This window comes from Rhinatrema bivittatum, chromosome 16 (genome assembly GCF_901001135.1).
Source record: "Rhinatrema bivittatum chromosome 16, aRhiBiv1.1, whole genome shotgun sequence".
NCBI classification, from domain to species: domain Eukaryota; kingdom Metazoa; phylum Chordata; class Amphibia; order Gymnophiona; family Rhinatrematidae; genus Rhinatrema; species Rhinatrema bivittatum.
Window position 1 is genome coordinate 50,499,523 of NC_042630.1, and position 18,832 is coordinate 50,518,354.

Below are 18,832 nucleotides of genomic sequence, written 5' to 3' on the forward strand. Positions count from 1 at the left end.
AAACAAGATTCATTTTCTTAGACACATGTTCGGAATCTAGTGCCCTTGTTCAAGCATAGTTTGCATTTGATCCAGTGTTTCCGTAGAACCACACAATAAGGTGATCCCTGGATCACAGATTGTCCCCTACCTTAACATCAGTGATAACGTCTCCATTTGTCAATTCCAAGTCCAGAATCAGCTTGTCCAAATACGGCTCCTTAACTAATTGCTTGAGCAATAGTAATTGTATAAGGAGTTAAATATACCTTCATTTCTAGTGGATCCAGCAACTGACACTTTCCAAGCTACATCTGGTAGAGACAGGTCCCTCAGTAACAGTACCTCACTTTTACATGCTATCATTTCTTCAGCTTTTATCAGGTCTGTCATCTACTTCCTCACTCTTATAGCATTAGCAAATAATAGATTACACTGACCCAGATATTATACCCCATCATGATAAGTGAGAGTGAATCAGCTGCCCCTTACTCACTTAGCATCAGATGGTTGATGACTTAAAGCAATGCCACTTTTCTGTACTTTTTACATTGTGCATTCACATACATCACTTCCAGAGGACAATACTCAGGTAGAAGTCAAGCAAGAGTGCTGAACTTTTTCTCAATTTTTTTTTATAATAAGGTGGTTCACCTACTTAAAGCACAGCTCGCATTAAATTCAGTAACAGACTCTGAGCCAGTTTTTGATAATGTTAGCAAATGGGAACAATCTGAAATCGTATCCTCTGCTGAAATTGTTCATATTGTATCAAATATGAGTAACACCTTCTGCCCCTTAAATGATTATTGTCACACTTTTAGGAAGGTGTTCAGGGAGGGTCTCAGTGGCTTCCTTGTTCAGTTTAAAATAAAACGAACATGGATTCTTTTTATTTAGACAATTATTGCACTATTCCTACCCTCCCTTTCTTAGCTAAAGATGTGGAAAATGTGATATTGAAGCATCTTCATGAGTTTATTGAAGTCATACATTACTTGATGTTTATTAGTTTGGTTTTAGAGTGGCACATAATATGCAAACATTACTTTCAAGATTTCAGGTCAATACAGTAAAGTGCAGCCGCGATTACCCTGCTCCTAACCCGCTTTCTACTCACTTTTCGGCCACGTTAGTCCAACCCACGATACACTATCCCCTTTAACCCATTCCTACTGCCTCTTTAAATCACCGAGTAACCCCTTCCGCCCGTGGCATGTATATTAGATGTAAACGATCAAATTAGCTATTCCCTCCTATACAGTAACGCGCACCCCGACTATCGATTTTTTAACCTGCCGTTTTGCCGCGCGTTTAACCTGCTAACTTACTGCCTACCCTTACCCCCGCTGGTATCTGTCATTTGAAATGACAGATACCAGCGTGTCCGTGAAGCGTTAGGCCAGCGCACCCAGGATACTCATAAGAACATAAGAACATAAGAAATTGCCATGCTGGGACAGACCAAGGGTACATCAAGCCCAGCATCCTGTTTCCAACAGAGGCCAAAAACCAGGCCACAAGAACCTGGCAATTACCCAAACACCAAGAAGATCCCATGCTACTGATGCAATTAATAGCAGTGGCTATTCCCTAAATATAATTGATTAATAGCCATTAATGGACTTCTCCTCCAAGAACTTATCCAAACCTTTTTTGAACCCAGCTACACTAACTGCACTAACTACCTTCTCTGGCAACAAATTCCAGAGCTTTATTGTGCGTTGAGTGAAAAAGAATTTTCTCCGATTAGTCTTAAATGTGCTACTTGCTAACTTCATGGAATGCCCCCTAGTCCTTCTATTATTCGAAAGTGTAAATAACCGAGTCACATCTACTCGTTCAAGACCTCTCATGATCTTAGACCTCTATCATATCCCCCCTCAGCCGTCTCTTCTCCAAGCTGAACAGCCCTAACCTCTTCAGCCTTTCCTCATAGGGGAGCTGTTCCATCCCCTTTATCATTTTGGTTGCCCTTCTCTGTACCTTCTCCATCGCAACTATATCTTTTTTGAGATGTGGCGACCAGAATTGTACACAGTATTCAAGGTGCGGTCTACCATGGAGCGATACAGAGGGATTATGACATTTTCCGTTCTATTAACCATTCCCTTCCTAATAATTCCTAACATTCTATTTGCTTTTTTGACTGCTGCAGCACACTGAGCCGACGATTTTAAAGTATTATCCACTATGATGCCTAGATCTTATTCCTGGGTGGTAGCTCCTAATATGGAACCTAACATCGTGTAACTACAGCAAGGGTTATTTTTCCCTATGTGCAACACCTTGCACTTGTCAACATTAAATTTCATCTGCCATTTGGATGCCCAATCTTCCAGTCTTGCAAGGTCCTCCTGTAATGTATCACAGTCTGCCTGTGATTTAACTACTCTGAATAATTTTGTATCATCCGCAAATTTGATAACCTCACTCGTCGTATTCCTTTCCAGATCATTTATATATATATTGAAAAACACCGGTCCCAATACAGATCCCTGAGGTACTCCACTGTTTACCCTTTTCCACTGAGAATATTGACCATTTAATCCTACTCTCTGTTTCCTGTCTTTTAACCAGTTTGTAATCCACGAAAGGACATCGTCTCCTATCCCATGACTTTTTAGTTTTTGTAGAAGCCTCCCATGAGGGACTTTGTCAAACGCCTTCTGAAAATCCAAATACACTACATCTACCGGCTCTATACAGTAAAATGGGTTGCGCGGACCTAACGCTGCACGGATGCTTCTTGGATGCAGCTTGCATTTGCTAGCTATTTAAATACAGTATCGAACGGTAGGTGAGCCGGACCATGCGTGCGGCAACCGCAGGTTCGCCCGGCACTAACGCAGCTCTTCCTACCGCTCCTTACTGTATCGGCCTATTTGATGTATATCACCATGGAGTTGATAATGGTAATTGCTTTTTTTGGTCATGTTGGACACATCCTCTGGCTTTGATACTATTGACCATTCTATTATGTTGCAACAACTGAAATAGATAGGTTTATCGCCCACTATGTTAAACTGGTTTATTTTGTTTTTGACATCTTGTTCCCAAAGGATAGTTTGTCCCTGGGTCAAAATCATCTTTCTTTTCACTGAAGACAAGAGTTCCAAAGGATTCAGCACTAGAGATGTGATTCGGCTGAACCTTTTGGTTCGGTCTTCGTTATCGGCCCGCAGTGGGAAATTTTGTTTTCCCGCGGTTCGGGCTAATTTTTTTTCGGCTTCCCCAAAACGAAAAACCCCAACCCTTCAAATTTAATTAATTACAAACCCCCACCCTCCCAACCCCCCCCCCCAAAACTTGCCGAAAGTCCCTGGTGGTCCAGCGGTGGTCCCGGGAGCAATCTCCTACTCTCAGGCCATTGGCTGCCAGTAATCAAAATGGTGCCGGTGGCCCTTTGTCCTTACCATGTGACATGGGCTATCAGTACCCTTGGCCAGCCTCTGTCACATGGTAGGAGCAATGGATGGCCGGTGCCATCTTAAAAACTGGTGTGGGCCATCCATTGCTCCTACCATGTGACAGGGGTTGACCAATGGCACCAGTAGCCCCTGTCACATGGTAAGGGCTAAGAGCCACCAGCACCATTTTGATTAATGGCAGCTGATGGCCCGAGAGGGGGAGATCGCTCCTGGTACCCCGCTGGACCACCAGAGACGTTGTGCAAGTCTTGAGGGGGTTAGACAAGTCTTGGGGGGGTCAGGAGGGTGGGGGTTTGCAATTAATTAAATTTGAAGGGTTGGGGTGGGGGTTTTTTTTTTTTAATGTGCCCTTTCTCCCTCCCCCAAGAAAATGATAAGAAAACCACACAAAATTCCGTGGGTTTTCCTATCATTTTGTCAACCCCCCTGAAATGCAACAAAATAGGAAATATCTTTATTTCCTATTTCATTGCAAACAAATGCACATCCCTATTCAGCACTGTTTGTGACAAAATTGAATCATTATATATTTCCAATATGCCAATTCTTAGCTAATCTAGATATGGGTTATTGGCTTTATGATGACAACATCCAGTTTTTTGTACCAATTCAACAAACTGTAACAGAAACATTGTGTAAGGGATAGGAGGGGTGTGCACCCTTAGTGCTGCAGCATAGTTGATGCAGCATCGAGGGTAAACCCCTGATGACTACGCTGGCAGCCCTGTAGCAAGACAGTCTGAAGATTCACTTTCACCAGCCGACTTCTCTGCAGGTTGAGCCCTTGGATTCTGGTGGCTGGCAGAACATAGATGGATCTCTGGCAGAGGTGGTACTTAAGAGTCTAGAGACACACCAGAGACAGAGTAGATAGCAGAAGAAGACCAGAGGAGAGAATGTCAGGGCAAGCAGCAGGCAAGAATAGTCAGGGCCAGGCAAGGAGGCAGTTCCAGGCAGCAGAGAATCATAGTCAAGTCCAAAGAAGAGGTCAAGATCTGGAGTGACAAGCCATTGGTGGACATGGACACACAAATGACACTGGAAGAAACAAACCTTTTTTGAACCCAGCTACACTAACTGCACTAACCACATCCTCTGGCAACAAATTACAGAGCTTTATTGTGCATTGAGTGAAAAATAATTTTCTCCGATTAGTCTTAAATGTGCTACTTGCTAACTTCATGGAATGCCCACTAGTCCTTCTATTATTCAAAAGTGTAAATAACTGAGTCACATCTACAGGTGAGGGGAAATGGGTGACTGCGATGTGTGACCATGTCCCTCCCCCGACGTCAACTCTTTGTGCTTCATTTACTATTTTTTCTTTTACGTTTTCTGTTAAGTAACCTTTTTTCAAGTTCCTACCTTATGCCTTTGTTAAGAATTTTATTATAAATGTTCTCTGTATTTGACTATGGAAATATTTTTTCCTGCTTTTTCTGTTTTATGTAAACCGGTATGATTTGCATTTTAATGTAAGAATGTCGGTATATAAAAATTATAAATAAAAATAAATAAATAATAGAATCATTGCCACACACTGTCATTATATCCCAGTTTTCTTTCTGCGACTCCAATGTAATCAATCACTTCTACTGTGAAATCTCAGCAGTGGTGAAACTTTCCTGCACAGACACCTCTGTCATTCCAGTTATGACTTTTGCAGAAGGAATGTTTACAGTCTTTACTCCATTTCTCCTAATCCTGATATCCTATGTGTTTATCATCTCTACCATCCTGAAAATACGTTCTAGAGAGGGGAAAAGCAGAGCCTTCTCCACCTGCTCCTCCCACCTGACAGTCATCATTCTGTTATACGGGACTATGATAGGAATGTATCTGTAGCCCAAGCCATGGGACTCTATGAATTCAAACAAGCTGCCTACTGCATTGTATTTCGTCACCCTACCACTGTTAAACCCCTTGATTTATAGCGTGAGAAGCAAACAGTTGAAAGTGGCTCTGAAAAAAGTCATAATGAGGAAGACAATATTTTTGACCCACCAATAGCTTCTGTAAGATTGCTGTCCTAGCAAAGGAAGCTCAAGACTAATAATGTGGAGCTTAATGCACCCATAGAATAATTGGATAATGTTTCTGTGCACTTCATACTGTGAAAGATTTTTGGATTTGCACCTTCTATGACAACATTATTGCCTGAGATGCTTTTTTTTCCCTAAGTATGTGATACAATTGTAAACTTTGGAATAAACAGAGACCCAAAAGGTTGGATTTTCAAAGCCGCACACACTTGTCCATGTGGGCATGGTTCCTGGCACACGCTTATGGACACGGTGATTTTATAACATGCACACGTCAGCATGCGTATGTTATAAAATATGTTTCCCATGTGTACATGAGCGCTGGATTTTAATGTCCAAGAGCGCATGTACGGTTGGGTAACCTCCACTTGGGGGTGGGAGAATTTTAAAAGACAACATGCGGCGATGCAAGTAGGGCTTCCCCAGTTCCTTCCCAGTTCGCTCCAATTAAGAAGAGGACTAGGAGGGAACTTTCCCATACCCCTACCTAACTTCCTACCCTTTCCCCTTTCCCCTCTCCTCGCAGTGGTCAAGGGGCGGGGGGGGGGGGCGAAAAAAGGTGTGGGGGGCACTAATGTGCAGCCAGCCGCCTCTCGGCAGTGCGGTTTCACCTGCTGTGGTACAGCTGGGCCGCATACTATGGCCCCCATAGAGCCACGCTAAAAGGTGGTGCTATTTCCCGCGCTGCTGCCGGCGATAATGTCCAAAACATTATCGCCAGCATTGGTACCATCACCCCATTTCCCCAAACCCCTCCCAAGCTCCTCCCTAACTCCACCCCTTCCCCTAATTTTAATTTTACCTCCGCGATAATGGGCTATCACACCTTGTAAAATGATCCTATTAGCCTGATAAATGCCATCAGGAAATGGTATCCTCCAGCAATGCCAGAGCCTGGTGATCCAGCCCTGCCTCCTGGGGGAGAGTGGAAGCCGTAGGAAAATATAGAGAACATTTCTCAAATTATTATTATATGACTCTGTTAATGTGGCAAAAGAAAAAACAAACTGTGTCTCCAGGGTTCATATCCCAAAAGGAAGTATAAATGAATACCCAAAGGAATACACAAAGCGAAGTATAAAGAGTCATCAGCTTCTGTGTTCCAGAGATGTAGGGCCCATTGGAGAAGAAGGTAAGTAACAGGATCAGATTTTAGTTTTCTTTAGACTGGAACATTTTCAAATATTTTCCATAATGAGTCAGATATAATATTTAGGAGTTCTTTACTGAATGCTCATACATTTCAATTGATATTATCTGTTATGATAATAAACCTAATGTAAGGAAGATCTTAGGGATTGAGTTTTCTTGTTGAGTAATTCATCATCAGGTATGGAAATAAATGAGTCCCCTTCTCATCTCAATAAATGCTAAATATGTTTATTTTTAATAATCTCCTTGGAGCAGTTGACAAATTGATCCCATCATGACATTTAAAGAGCAAACCTTTCCAGATTTACGAATTCAAATGTCTTTATTTTAAAATGATGCCTAAATTAAAAGGCAAATATTCAATTGACCTAAATACAATACATTTTTTTATTCTGAACAACAATTAGCACCATTTTGTGTCCTGCTGTCTGGTTTCTTTATCCTGCCAGTTTTCTTGCTATTAAGGATGGTGCTCGGCTTCTTGCTGAATCCTGTAGAGTATTGGAGCTTGGTGACACTGGGGTATCCTTTGTTCACGTTGGCAGACTCTGTGCAGTCGGTGCTTGCTTACACTCAAGGCATCAGATGAGTGCATCTGTGGAATGGTCTTGCAGGAAATTTACCTAAAAGACCCCAAACCTAGAATGGTATAACTATAACACCCAAAGAAAATGAAGTTAATTATATATTAGGAGATGTATCTAAAATGTAATATTAATAGCTCTAACTGTAGTATTTACAAAATTATAGCTAACTCTTCTTGAGGAAACCTAATGCCACAAACATTTTCAATTTTCACCATAGAAACCCCGAATGTGTCCCTGCAGGTTCTGCTTCTCCATTGTGGTAAATCAGTCAACAGGCTGATAATAGCAAAAGCTTCTAAATAAGCTTATTCATTTTGTTCAATTCCTCCAATGGCCAGATTATATTTATAATATCAGATTGACTACTTGGAGACTGATGTTATCCTGGCTGCATCAACTAGGTACCCAGACAACTTTGTCCAGCTAACTTACTCCAGGTATTGAGCAAGAACGTGGCTAGCATGAATATCTGGTGTAGAGTAATTGTAGGTCAACCAATGTTACCTAGATAAATTTATTTGCATAATGCTGATTATCAGTGTAGCCTGGGCAAAGTAAAACCATTTTGTCTGGGCTATAATATGCCCAGGAATAATTTTTCCAGAGGGTATAGGACAAATTTAAGACTTCAATTTTTTCTAATTAACTCCAAATATTTGTCGAACAAAACTTTGAATATCAACCTCTTGGTGACTTTCCATTCACTTTGAACATTATTATTACATTTTCAACTGGCATTGATATATTAATGTGTACATTTATAATAATTTTACAGAGCAATATAATAATGCTTATATTTATAGTACTATTGAGCATATACAATACTGTACAAATGTAATAAGTAGTCAGGTACTAAGTCCCTTCCCCAAACAGCTTATAAACTAAGTGGATACCTGAGGCAATGTGAGATAATGTGACTTACTTAAGGTCACAAGGTATATCAGGAAGAGGTGTAGAATTTGAATTCTGATCTCCCTGGTTCTCAAGCCATTAAACTATTAGGTAAGTCATTCTTCCTACATACTTTCTTCTCCTTGTTTTTTCCAATTTTACAATTATATGTCCCCTTACCAGGTTTCCATGCTGTATTCCAGATTTATATGCATCAGTGTGAAGCCTGAATGTAGCACTGGTGAATATCTGCTCTTCAGCTCTTGGTGCTGTATTTATGCTTTATAGATTTCAGTACAATAACTGCATGGGGCTCTGGTGAATATCTGCTCTTCAGTTCTTTTTGCTATATTTATGCTTTATAGATATCAGTACAATAACTGAATGTGGCACTGGTGAATATCTGCTCTTCAGCTCTTGGTGCTGTATTTATGCTTTATAGATATCAGTACAATAACTGATTGTGGCACTGGTGAATATCTGCTCTTCAGCTCTTGGTGCTGTATTTATGCTTTATAGATATCAGTACAATAACTGAATGTGGCACTGGTGAATATCTGCTCTTCAGCTCTTGGTGCTGTATTTATGCTTTATAGATATCAGTACAATAACTGCATGGGGCTCTGGTGAAGATCCACTCAGTAGCTGTTCATGCTGTCTTCAAACACTATGTATGTCATTGTGGGTGATATCAGCATGAATTTTATGTGTGCCGCCTTTACAGCTTATTGTGCCAGATATAGAAATGCTTTCATCTGTCATTGGGATGCTTGATGGAAAGCTAACTTGGAATCCATTCTGCCCAGGTTGCATTCCTAAGCTTTAATAAGAGATCAATATTAAAATTCCTGTTTAGCAGGTAAGATGGGCAGCCAAAAACAGTTATCTTTAAAGAAATATTCTGGTGAACTTAGGAGGCCAGATATTACAGTTCTAGACACCTACCACTGAAAATCAGCCTTTATTATAGAATTACTGCCTCTTGAGCCCCCCTACCCTTTGTAAACGACTCCCCCCCCCCCCACCAACATGTCCTGATTCTCTTTCTTTCTTTATTAAAAAAAAAATCCTAACATGCAGCAGTCCACCTCCCCTCCCTTCCCCTGACCTGCAAAATCATGGACTCTTCCTACTCTTGGATTGATAAGCTAAAAAAAACCAGGACAAAATAGAACTAAAATGTATTCTTGAAATCTTGATCAGACATATCTAGAAATCTGTAAGTGCCTAACATACCCATGCCATCTTGCTGGCTACTATGGAATAACAGCAGACAGTTTTACTTATATTCTGCAAACAACATGAGATAGACCCAGGGATAAGTACACATCTAAAACATGTTCATCTCCAAATTGCCACCTCTAGATTAGAATAATAAAGACATCATACGAGGCTCTACCAGAATGCAAATGCTTTCATAGCCTTTTAAATAATCATAGGTCCAATTGTAATATTTTTGAACTTTCTTGGTTTTGCAAATACAATTTCATTACTTATCTTTCAGAAATGCTTTTATAGTTGGTGAAGATCTGAATTAATAAAATGGTTCCTGACATGAGTCTGTGTTTAGCATAGGATCTGTGTCAGGGATTGATTAGATGTTTTCTTCCATAATCAATACTTCACCATGAAAAGCTAGAATGCAGCAACACTGATGTTATCTTCACAAATAGTGTGACATAAAATAAAACACAAAAGCAAAGAAGACCACTCGATTGTGCTCACTCTGACAGTGTTCAGGGCTAGTCTGGCACCAAAATTTTAAACAGAACGATTTCTGAATGGTGTCATATATAGAGATTTTTTTTTATATTGGACAAGAAAACAATATTAAATAATTCAATTTAAATTTCAATTAAACTGTACAAGTTAATTTCTAAATTAAGGCTGTGTGGAAAAATTGTGTTTAAACTAAAAACTCAGAATTGTTCCCTATAGTCTAGTGAAGAACTCACTGTTCCACGTCTTGTAAGAGCGCATACCTATTCTATAATATAAAAGAACTTACAAATGTCTTTCAATGCAGACTGATCTTGGTTACTTTTAGACAAGCAAAATTCCTTAAATTCATAAGCAGTGTACGTGATTCGCTACTCTCATGTCACTTCAGCCATTGCAGTGATTATTTTCAAATTGGGAAATACTAAAAATGCACACGATATGAGGACTAAGAATAGCAAAGATATGGTAGTAAATTTGTATTTATCATCTGAACCCCTTGACAGGTTTTGGTCACTCAGGGCCATATTGCATGTGGACAATGTGCCATTTGCTCATGTCTTGCTATCTGGGCATGAATAGCAAGACCCAATATTGGAGAAAAAAGTAAAACATTATGAATCAAAAGACTGTACCCCACATATGTTGTATATTTCATCATATGCTATGTAAGAAGACTTTCATTGGAAGAACTAAATGGAAAATCAAAATCAGAACTGCAGAACATAAAAGTTGTATTACTACTCAAAAACTTCAAGTTCCCTTAATTCCACCCTGCACAGATGTGGGACTCTCTTTTGAGATATGTGATAGGGAATATTTGAACAAGTTTCCCTCTCCCCATAGGAAGGCAATCACAAATGCAGATTTGACTATAGGGAACAATTCTGGATTTTTAATTTAAACACAATTTCAATTCACAGCCTTAATTTAGGAGTTGACTAGTACAGTTTAATTTAAATTTAAATTGTATTTTTTAATATAGCTTTTTTGTCCCTTACATAAAATATTCTGTATGTGTGACATGTTTTGGATATATTTCCAGTTAATACTTTGGTGCCAAACTATCCATGAACGCTGTCAGAATGAGCATGATCAAGTGGTCTTCTTTGTTTTCTGGTTTATTTTATTTCACACTATCTCCACAGATAGCATCAATTTTGTTGCATTCAAGTTATTCATGGTGGAGTATTAATTATGGAAAAAAACATCTAATCAACCACTGATGCAGATCCTATATGAAACATGGACCCATGTTGGGAACCATATTATTAAAAGCCATCTTCACCAACTGTAAAAGCGTTTCTGAAAGATAAATACTGAAACTGTATTTGTAAAACAAAAACATTTCAAAAAAATTAAGATTAGACCTATGATTATTTAAGAGGCTATGAAAGTATTAGCTGCTGATGGAGCCTAGTATGAGGTCTTTATTATTATTATCTAGTGGCAGAGAATTGGAATAAAACGTGTTTTGAATGCCTACATATACCTGGGGCTATTGCATGTTGTTATTGGATTCCCTTGTATTTGACATCTCTATATTTGAGCGTTTCATTACTTATTTTCTATTTCTATTTAACATATTTGGAAATATTTTGTTACGTATGCTGCTTAATTTCTATTAATGTTCTTGATGATGACTCTTCTTTCTTTCAATCTAAAAGTTGAAGTGGATTACATAATATTCTTTGTTATGGATCTCCTTTGCACTCTATTCAGCATCTTATGGAGCATAAGTACAGGGAAATGGAAAACCACACCATTGTGACAGAATTCCTGTTTCTGGGGTTCTCAGACTTCCCAGAGCTGCAGCTCCCTCTCTTCCTATTTCTCTACCTGATGACCGTGCTGCTGAATCTCCTCATTATCTGCATAGTATGTGCCGATCAACACTTGCACACCCCCATGTATTTTTTCCTGGCCAACTTATCTGCCTTAGATATCTGCACCTTGACCACCATTCTGCCAAAACTGCTGCCAAACTTTCTGACAAACAACAGTTACATATCTTTCAGTGGATGCATTCTGCAAATGTACTGCTATTATATGTGTGTAGATACTGAGATTCTGCTTCTAACAGCTATGGCATTTGATCGTTATGTTGCAATCTGCAATCCCCTGCGTTATACCATCATTATGAATAAGAGGGTCTGCGTGCTTCTGGCAGCTGTCACATGGGTAACAGGAGCATTAGAGCCAGTGCCACACACTGTCATTATATCTCAGTTTTCTTTCTGTGACTCCAATGTGATAAATCACTTCTTCTGCGAAATCACAGCAGTGCTGAAACTTTCCTGCACTGACACCTTTGTCCTTGACACTATGACATTGGCTGCATCTGTAATTTCAGGTTTGACCCCATTTCTCCTTACCCTGACATCCTATGTGTTTATCATCTCCACCATCCTGAAAATACAATCTGCAGAGGGGAAAAGCAAAGCCTTCTCTACCTGCTTCTCCCACCTCACAGTCATCATTCTCTTATATGGGACTATGATAGGAATATACATGGAGCCCAGCTCAGGGGACTCTACAAAATCAAACAAGCTGCCTACTGCAGTGTATATATTCACTCTACCACTGTTAAACCCCTTGATCTATAGCTTGAGGAGCAAAGAGTTAAAAGTGGCTCTGAAGAAAGCTTTAAGCAGGAAGCCTACATATGTGAGCCGTTAAACAGTCTTACAAAATTCCTGTTCAGCTAATGGATTCTAATAACTCTGCAAGACTAAAGTGAATCAGTTTGCTAATGTTGGTACTGTGCATGTCTTTCTTAGGATAACTCAGAACTGAAGGCACACATGAAATATTTTATGTGTGACAGCATTGACAGGAAAAATATTTTTGGTTTTGTGACACCCAATAAATATATTGTGTTCTTTTTTGGTGTCTACAGAAATATAGAAACAATTTCTACCACGTCAAGCAGAAGGCTGTCATTAAGTTATTTTGTTTCCTCAGGGTATTAAAGCATAACCTTCACAGTGGTGAAATACTCCAGTATTACTCTTGCCAAGTAATTTTACTTCAAAGCTATCCAAGAAAGTAACTGAAAAGGAAAATAATTTTAAAATGTTAGCAAGCATATAAAATGCCTGATATTGGTATTGCATGAACCTGTCTTATTAAAAAGAAAAGCTGTATCTTTAAATAGTAAATATTTTCATTTAATCAGATATTTCCCTTTCATTTTTTAATGTAATTCCTGTCTTAAATCTTATTACTGTCTGTGTATGATCTAAGTTTCTGTTTATTTTTCATTTTGCATCCAAAAGTGGCAGCATACATGCTAAGGTTTTGTGACTATGCATACATTAGGGAAAAATAAACAATATGGTGTTTTGAATTTAGTTTAAAATCCTGATTTAAGCATTGAAGAATAACCCTAAGAATCCGTTAAAATGCACATATTTTGCATGCATTTTGTACTAGTGGCACAAAGTTTACACACTAGCATGGTTTTTCAGTACTATATGATAGAAATATTTCACAAAGAGGCCGATTATCCAGGAACTGTTAAACTGTAAAGATAACCAGTCAATCCCATCTACTTTTCTTCGGGGAATGTTCAGCTGAAGATTTGGTTAAATCCAGTCAGTCAAAATTAAACCAGCAAGATATAATTCTGATCTATGCTAATCTAAATTCAGGGCTGGTTTACTAAACCTCAAGGCTAATATGTTGCAGATGTTCTTGGCTCTATCCTCACTCAACATTTCCCTTAAAGCAGCAGCTAACAATGAGTTTCATTGCCTCCAGGACAAAATCTGCCCTAAAATAAAACCCAGCCTCATGCCCTCCTCAAGAACAAAGAATATGGTGGTAGCCTTGCCCCTTACTTGACTTCCTAAAAGAGAAACAACGACAGGCCCTTCAGAACACCTTCTAACCTAAAGACAACATTGGGTCCATTGGACAAGATCCAATCACTGCTGCCCTATTGGTGCCAAAATTAAAAATGGCATTGACTGCCCGAAAGCTCCCTTTGACATGCAACAAACATTATGCCAGGGTGGGGGATTAAGAGAGGGATTTTTTATTTGATGGGATTTTTCTGTATAAGGAAGTTCAGCCCCTTCAAGGATCATGTAGAACTCCTAAAATAGAGCTAACTTTCCAAAGATTGTGAGGACTATCCTGGAGGAGATATCCATAAACTGCTATTAGACAAGTTGACTAGTTAATAGCCACTGTTTATTACTGGCTTTAGTTGCCTGGGATCCATTTTATGTATAGGGAGGATACTTGTGAGGTACTTGCATCTTGGTTTGGCCACCATTGGAAACAAGATGCTGGGCTTGTTGGACCCAGTATGGCAACTTCTTATCTTCTTATCACAATCTTTGGGTAACATCAGTGCTTTTCCTGCCATTTATCAAACTGTGGTACTCACTTACCATGGTTCAATTAATATTATTGGCTATAAAATGGTGCATTAACTTAGCTTTACCACAGCTTGGTATATCGACCCTCAGCCAGATAGTTCTGAAAATCAGTGTTAACTGGGAAAGTCCTCCTTCAAAAAATAAAAACAAGCCAGGATCCCCACTCCTCCCTGGCTCCTGGCAGCTAACTTGCCTTTATCCATGATTCACCAACATATCTCTCTCCTGGTCCTTGATAGCTAAAGCAAGGAAAATGTTATCAATTCCCTTCCTCTCTTCCCATCTTTAAACATTTCACTCGAATTCCTTCTCCTGACCCCCCCCCCCCCCACCCCACCCCACCCCCACTATCCCCATCTCTACCTCTTGGAAAACTTCAGAGCTATCCTGGACATGGAGCTGAAAGAAGAGAAGAGTTAACTCACTCTTTCTACCAAGTTTTTGGGTTCTTTGGGACACTATTGTAAAAACATAATTTCTCTAATGAGCACACTAGATAAGGATTTCATCCTGCTGGGCACTATAGCATGCTTTAGTCATATTCTGTCCTGGCTCTATTGATTTATCATTTCAGCATTTGTGCAAACATTTTGTGATATGGTTTTTTGAACATAGTGAGGCCAATATTCAAAAGCCATTTAGATAGATAACTGAAAAATTTTATGTCAAAATGGCTTAGCAGTGATATTAAATGGCATATCCGGCTAAATTCTAGCCAGATAATGAGTTAACTGGATAGATTTTAGCCGTATAAGTCAGGTAGACATTCTGGAAAGGAGCAGAGTTAGCCGGTTAACCTATCTGGTTAACTCTAGCCACACCATATATCTGGTCTAATGCTAGCCAGATATACATACCTCCATTAAGTTAGCAGATAGGTGTATCTGACTACCTTAACTAGCTGCTCCACAGCTGAATATCAGCCCAAGTATTTCTTAATTTAGGTTCATGTTTCTTTTTGACTGCTGCAGCAGTCAAAAAAGCAAACAGAATGTTGGGAATTATTAGAAAGGGAATGGTTAATAAAATGGAAAATGTCATAATGCCTCTGTATCGCTCCATGGTGAGACTGCACCTTGAATACTGTGCACAATTCTGGTTGCCGCATCTCAAAGAAGATATAATTGTGATGGAGAAGGTACAGAGAAGGGCAACCAAAATGATAAAGGGGATGGAACAGCTCCCCTATGAGGAAAGACTAAAGAGGTTAGGACTTTTCAGCTTGGAGAAGAGACGGCTGAGGGGGGATATGATAGAGGTGTTTAAAATCATGAGAGGTCTAGAATGGGTAGATGTGAATCCGTTTTTTACTCTTTCAGATAATAGAAAGACTAGGGGGCACTCCATGTAGTTAGCATGTGGCACATTTAAAACTAATCGGAGAAAGTTCTTTTTTACTCAACGCACAAACTCTGGAATTTGTTGCCAGAAGATGTGGTTAAGTATAGCTGTGTTTAAAAAAGGATTGGATACGTTCTTGGAGGAGAAGTCCATTACCTGCTATTAATTAAGTTGACTTAGAAAATAGCCATTGCTACTACTGGCAACGGTAACATGGAATAGACTTAGTTTTTGGGTACTTGCCAGGTTCTTATGGCCTGGATTAACCACTGTTGGAAACAGGATTCTGGGCTTGATGGACCCTTGGTCTGACCCAGTATGGTATGTTTTTATGTTCTTATGCTCTTCAGCACCCAATGAAGCTGGATTACACGAAAATGGGAAATTACAGCAGAGTAACAGAATTCCTGATTCTGGGTTACTTAAAAATTCCCAGACCTGCAGCTCTCTCTCTCTTCACTTTCTCCTCTATGGGGCGGATTTTAAGAGCCCTGCTCGCCTATTTTCCATAGGCCTGCCGGCGCGCGCAGAGCCCCGGGACTCGCGTAAGTCCCGGGGTTTTTCAAGGGGGGCGTGTCGGGGCTGGGCCGATCGGCGTGGCATTTTGGGGGTGGGATGCGGCATTTTGGGGGTGGGCCCGGGGGCGTAGTTTCAGCCCGGGACGGTCCGGGGGCGTGGCCACGCCCTCCAGAACCGCCCCAGGTCGCATCTCGGTGCGCTAGCGGCCCGCTGGCGCGCGGTGATTTACTTCTCCCTCCGGGAGGCGTAAATCCCCTGACAAAGGTAGGGGAGGGGGTTTAGATAGGGCCGGGGGGGTGGGTTAGATAGAGGAAGGGAGGGGAAGGTGAGGGAGGGCGAAAGCGAGTTCCCTCCAAGGGAACGGAGGCAGGCTGCGCGGCTTGGCGCGCGCCGGCTGCACAAAATCGGCAGCCTTGCGCACGCCGACCCTGGATTTTAGCAGATACGCGCGGCTACGCGCGTATCTGCTAAAATCCAGCGTACTTTTGTTTGCGCCTGGTGTGCCAACAAAAGTACGCGAAGGCGCACTTTTTAATAAATCTACCCCTATGTGTTGGCCATGCTAAAAAAAACCTCAATATCTTCACAGTATGTGCTGATCAACACCTACAAAACCCCCTGTATTTCTTCTTGGCCAACTTGTCTATCCTAGATATCTGCTCTTTGAACACCATAATGCCGAATTATGTGGCAATCCTCCCATCAAATAAAAGTAACATTTTTCCACAGAAGCTTTCTACAAATGCAGTACTCCATGATGTTTATAGATGTAGAATGTACCCTTCTCACTACTCAAAAAACAACAAAGGGACTACCTTACACCGTGGAAGATTTTATTAGAGATGCCCGACTCGAACTGAGTTTCGCCAACAAGGCTGCATCAGGGGCTAAAATGTTAAAAAACAATAAATCATTTTATACAGAGAAAGATTTTTTAAAAAACACGGTGTAAGGTAGTCCCTTTGTTGTTTTTTGCATTGGCTACATGGGACCGCCTTCCGATTTGTTTTATTGGACCTTCCCTTGCGCGGACAATGTCTTTTTCACCGTGGAAGGATGTTTTAAGTTATGGAGAGGCACATATCAATGATCTGATACCGCCTGAACCATTCTTCAAAGAAAATGAAGTGTTTGAAGACCTTTTAAAGAAATGGGAGGACACTATTAATCGAAGCAAAGGGTATGTGAGGAGTCACCTTCATGCATCCACTTTGTTGGAATACTGCCGCTATAAGAGGATCCCTAGAGGACTACGTATCACCAAAGCACCTACTATGTATACTGAAGATCAATCCTTTATGAGATCATGGGAAGCTATTCTGAACAAATGTTCATTGGATCTCATGATCCTTATCATCAAGACATCTAAACAACGTGAGGAACAGATCAAGGCTGAGTTAGACAAGGATTTGGAGTTTCTGAAACAGAATGATTTATGTTTTGAAATGATATATGCAGATTATAAAGATAACTTAGAGAAATTTTCGAATGATTTGAAAAAGACAAAATTAGAGAAATTTAGAAGAGATGAATTAGATTATAAAAAGAACAATGTGTATATGTGGTCACGTCAACCCAAATCAGGTATGCAATATAACAAAGGGTATCCACCTACAACCAGATCTAGACAGATAGAAGTACAAGAAGATAAGGCTCAGTTAAGAGACCGTAGTCCAGTTTTAGAAAGGAACAATAAGAGAATGAGAAGAATCTCAGGACTCACTCCAGAACCATCCTTACCTCTTTTCTCTCCAACACATGTTTCACAGACACAACCGCTACATGCAAACCAAGAACCTCGTACGGCTTCAAAAAACGAACAACTTTGTCACTTAGGAAAGATTTGGAGGAGGGACTCTTGGGCGCAGGAACAGGAAGCAGACAAATGGGATTATCAGAATTACAGGGGGAATTACAGAGGGAGAGGAAGAGGTTGGTTCAGGGGGAGAGGGCGAGGCAAGACCTTTTACAATCAACAACATCAGAACCCATGGCAGTGAAGGAAAGCACTGTTATGAATATATCAGAGCATAGGCTAAATACTTATGAATTGTCTGTATTGGAAAAAGGTCTTTCCTTTGTACCTACGCCTAAGTATAATGCTTTTCAAACACGCATTGATGTGTTTAAATTTGTACGGAAATTGAAGATAATGGAATTTTTTTCAAATAAACCAGGTTATGTCGATCAATCAATTGTTAAAAAATCCAGTAAGTGGTTACCTACTGGACCAACGAATCCATTGATTTCCACCTTTCAAACATTGGTCTTAAAGGACATTGAGAAATTAGAGGGGAAACACAATTATGTGACACATAACATTGCAAAGGAAAAAAGGATGGCTATCGAAAGTTTACAAAAGAATGACAAGATTGTCATAAAACCTGCTGATAAAGGAGGAAAAATTGTGATAATGGATAGGGATAAGTACATTACAGAAATAAATAGACAGCTTTCGGATACAACCTTTTACAGTAAATTAAAGAATAACCCGACAGATTCAATTAAGAAAGAGATAGATGACATTTTGGATATAGCAAAGAAAACCAATATTCTCACTAAGAAAGAAATAGAGTTTCTCACAGTGTCCAATCCAATCATGCCTACTATATATATACTCCCTAAGATACACAAATCTGTGACAGCACCTCCAGGTAGACCTATTGTTTCCGCTATGGGTTCCTTGCTGGAACCGATCTCAAAGTTTATAGACAAATTTTTGAGACCACATGTTCCTAAGATTACCTCGTACGTGAAAGACTCGAATGATATCATCAACACCT

The 18,832-nt window shown here is 40.0% G+C and overlaps 1 protein-coding gene across 1 annotated transcript; it reads left to right on the forward strand.

Annotated features, from left to right (window-relative positions):
• Positions 1-11,550: 11,550 nt before the first annotated feature.
• Positions 11,551-12,480, forward strand: LOC115077653 (olfactory receptor 13F1-like). Its single transcript, XM_029579949.1, has one exon. The coding sequence runs from the start codon at positions 11,551-11,553 to the stop codon at positions 12,478-12,480; it is 930 nt and encodes a 309-aa protein (XP_029435809.1).
• The last annotated feature ends 6,352 nt before the right edge of the window (positions 12,481-18,832 follow it).

Coding starts and splice junctions, on each gene's coding strand:
- LOC115077653 (XM_029579949.1), top strand. CDS start 11,551: ATGGAAAACCACACCATTGTGACAGAATTCCTGTTTCTGGGGTTCTCA.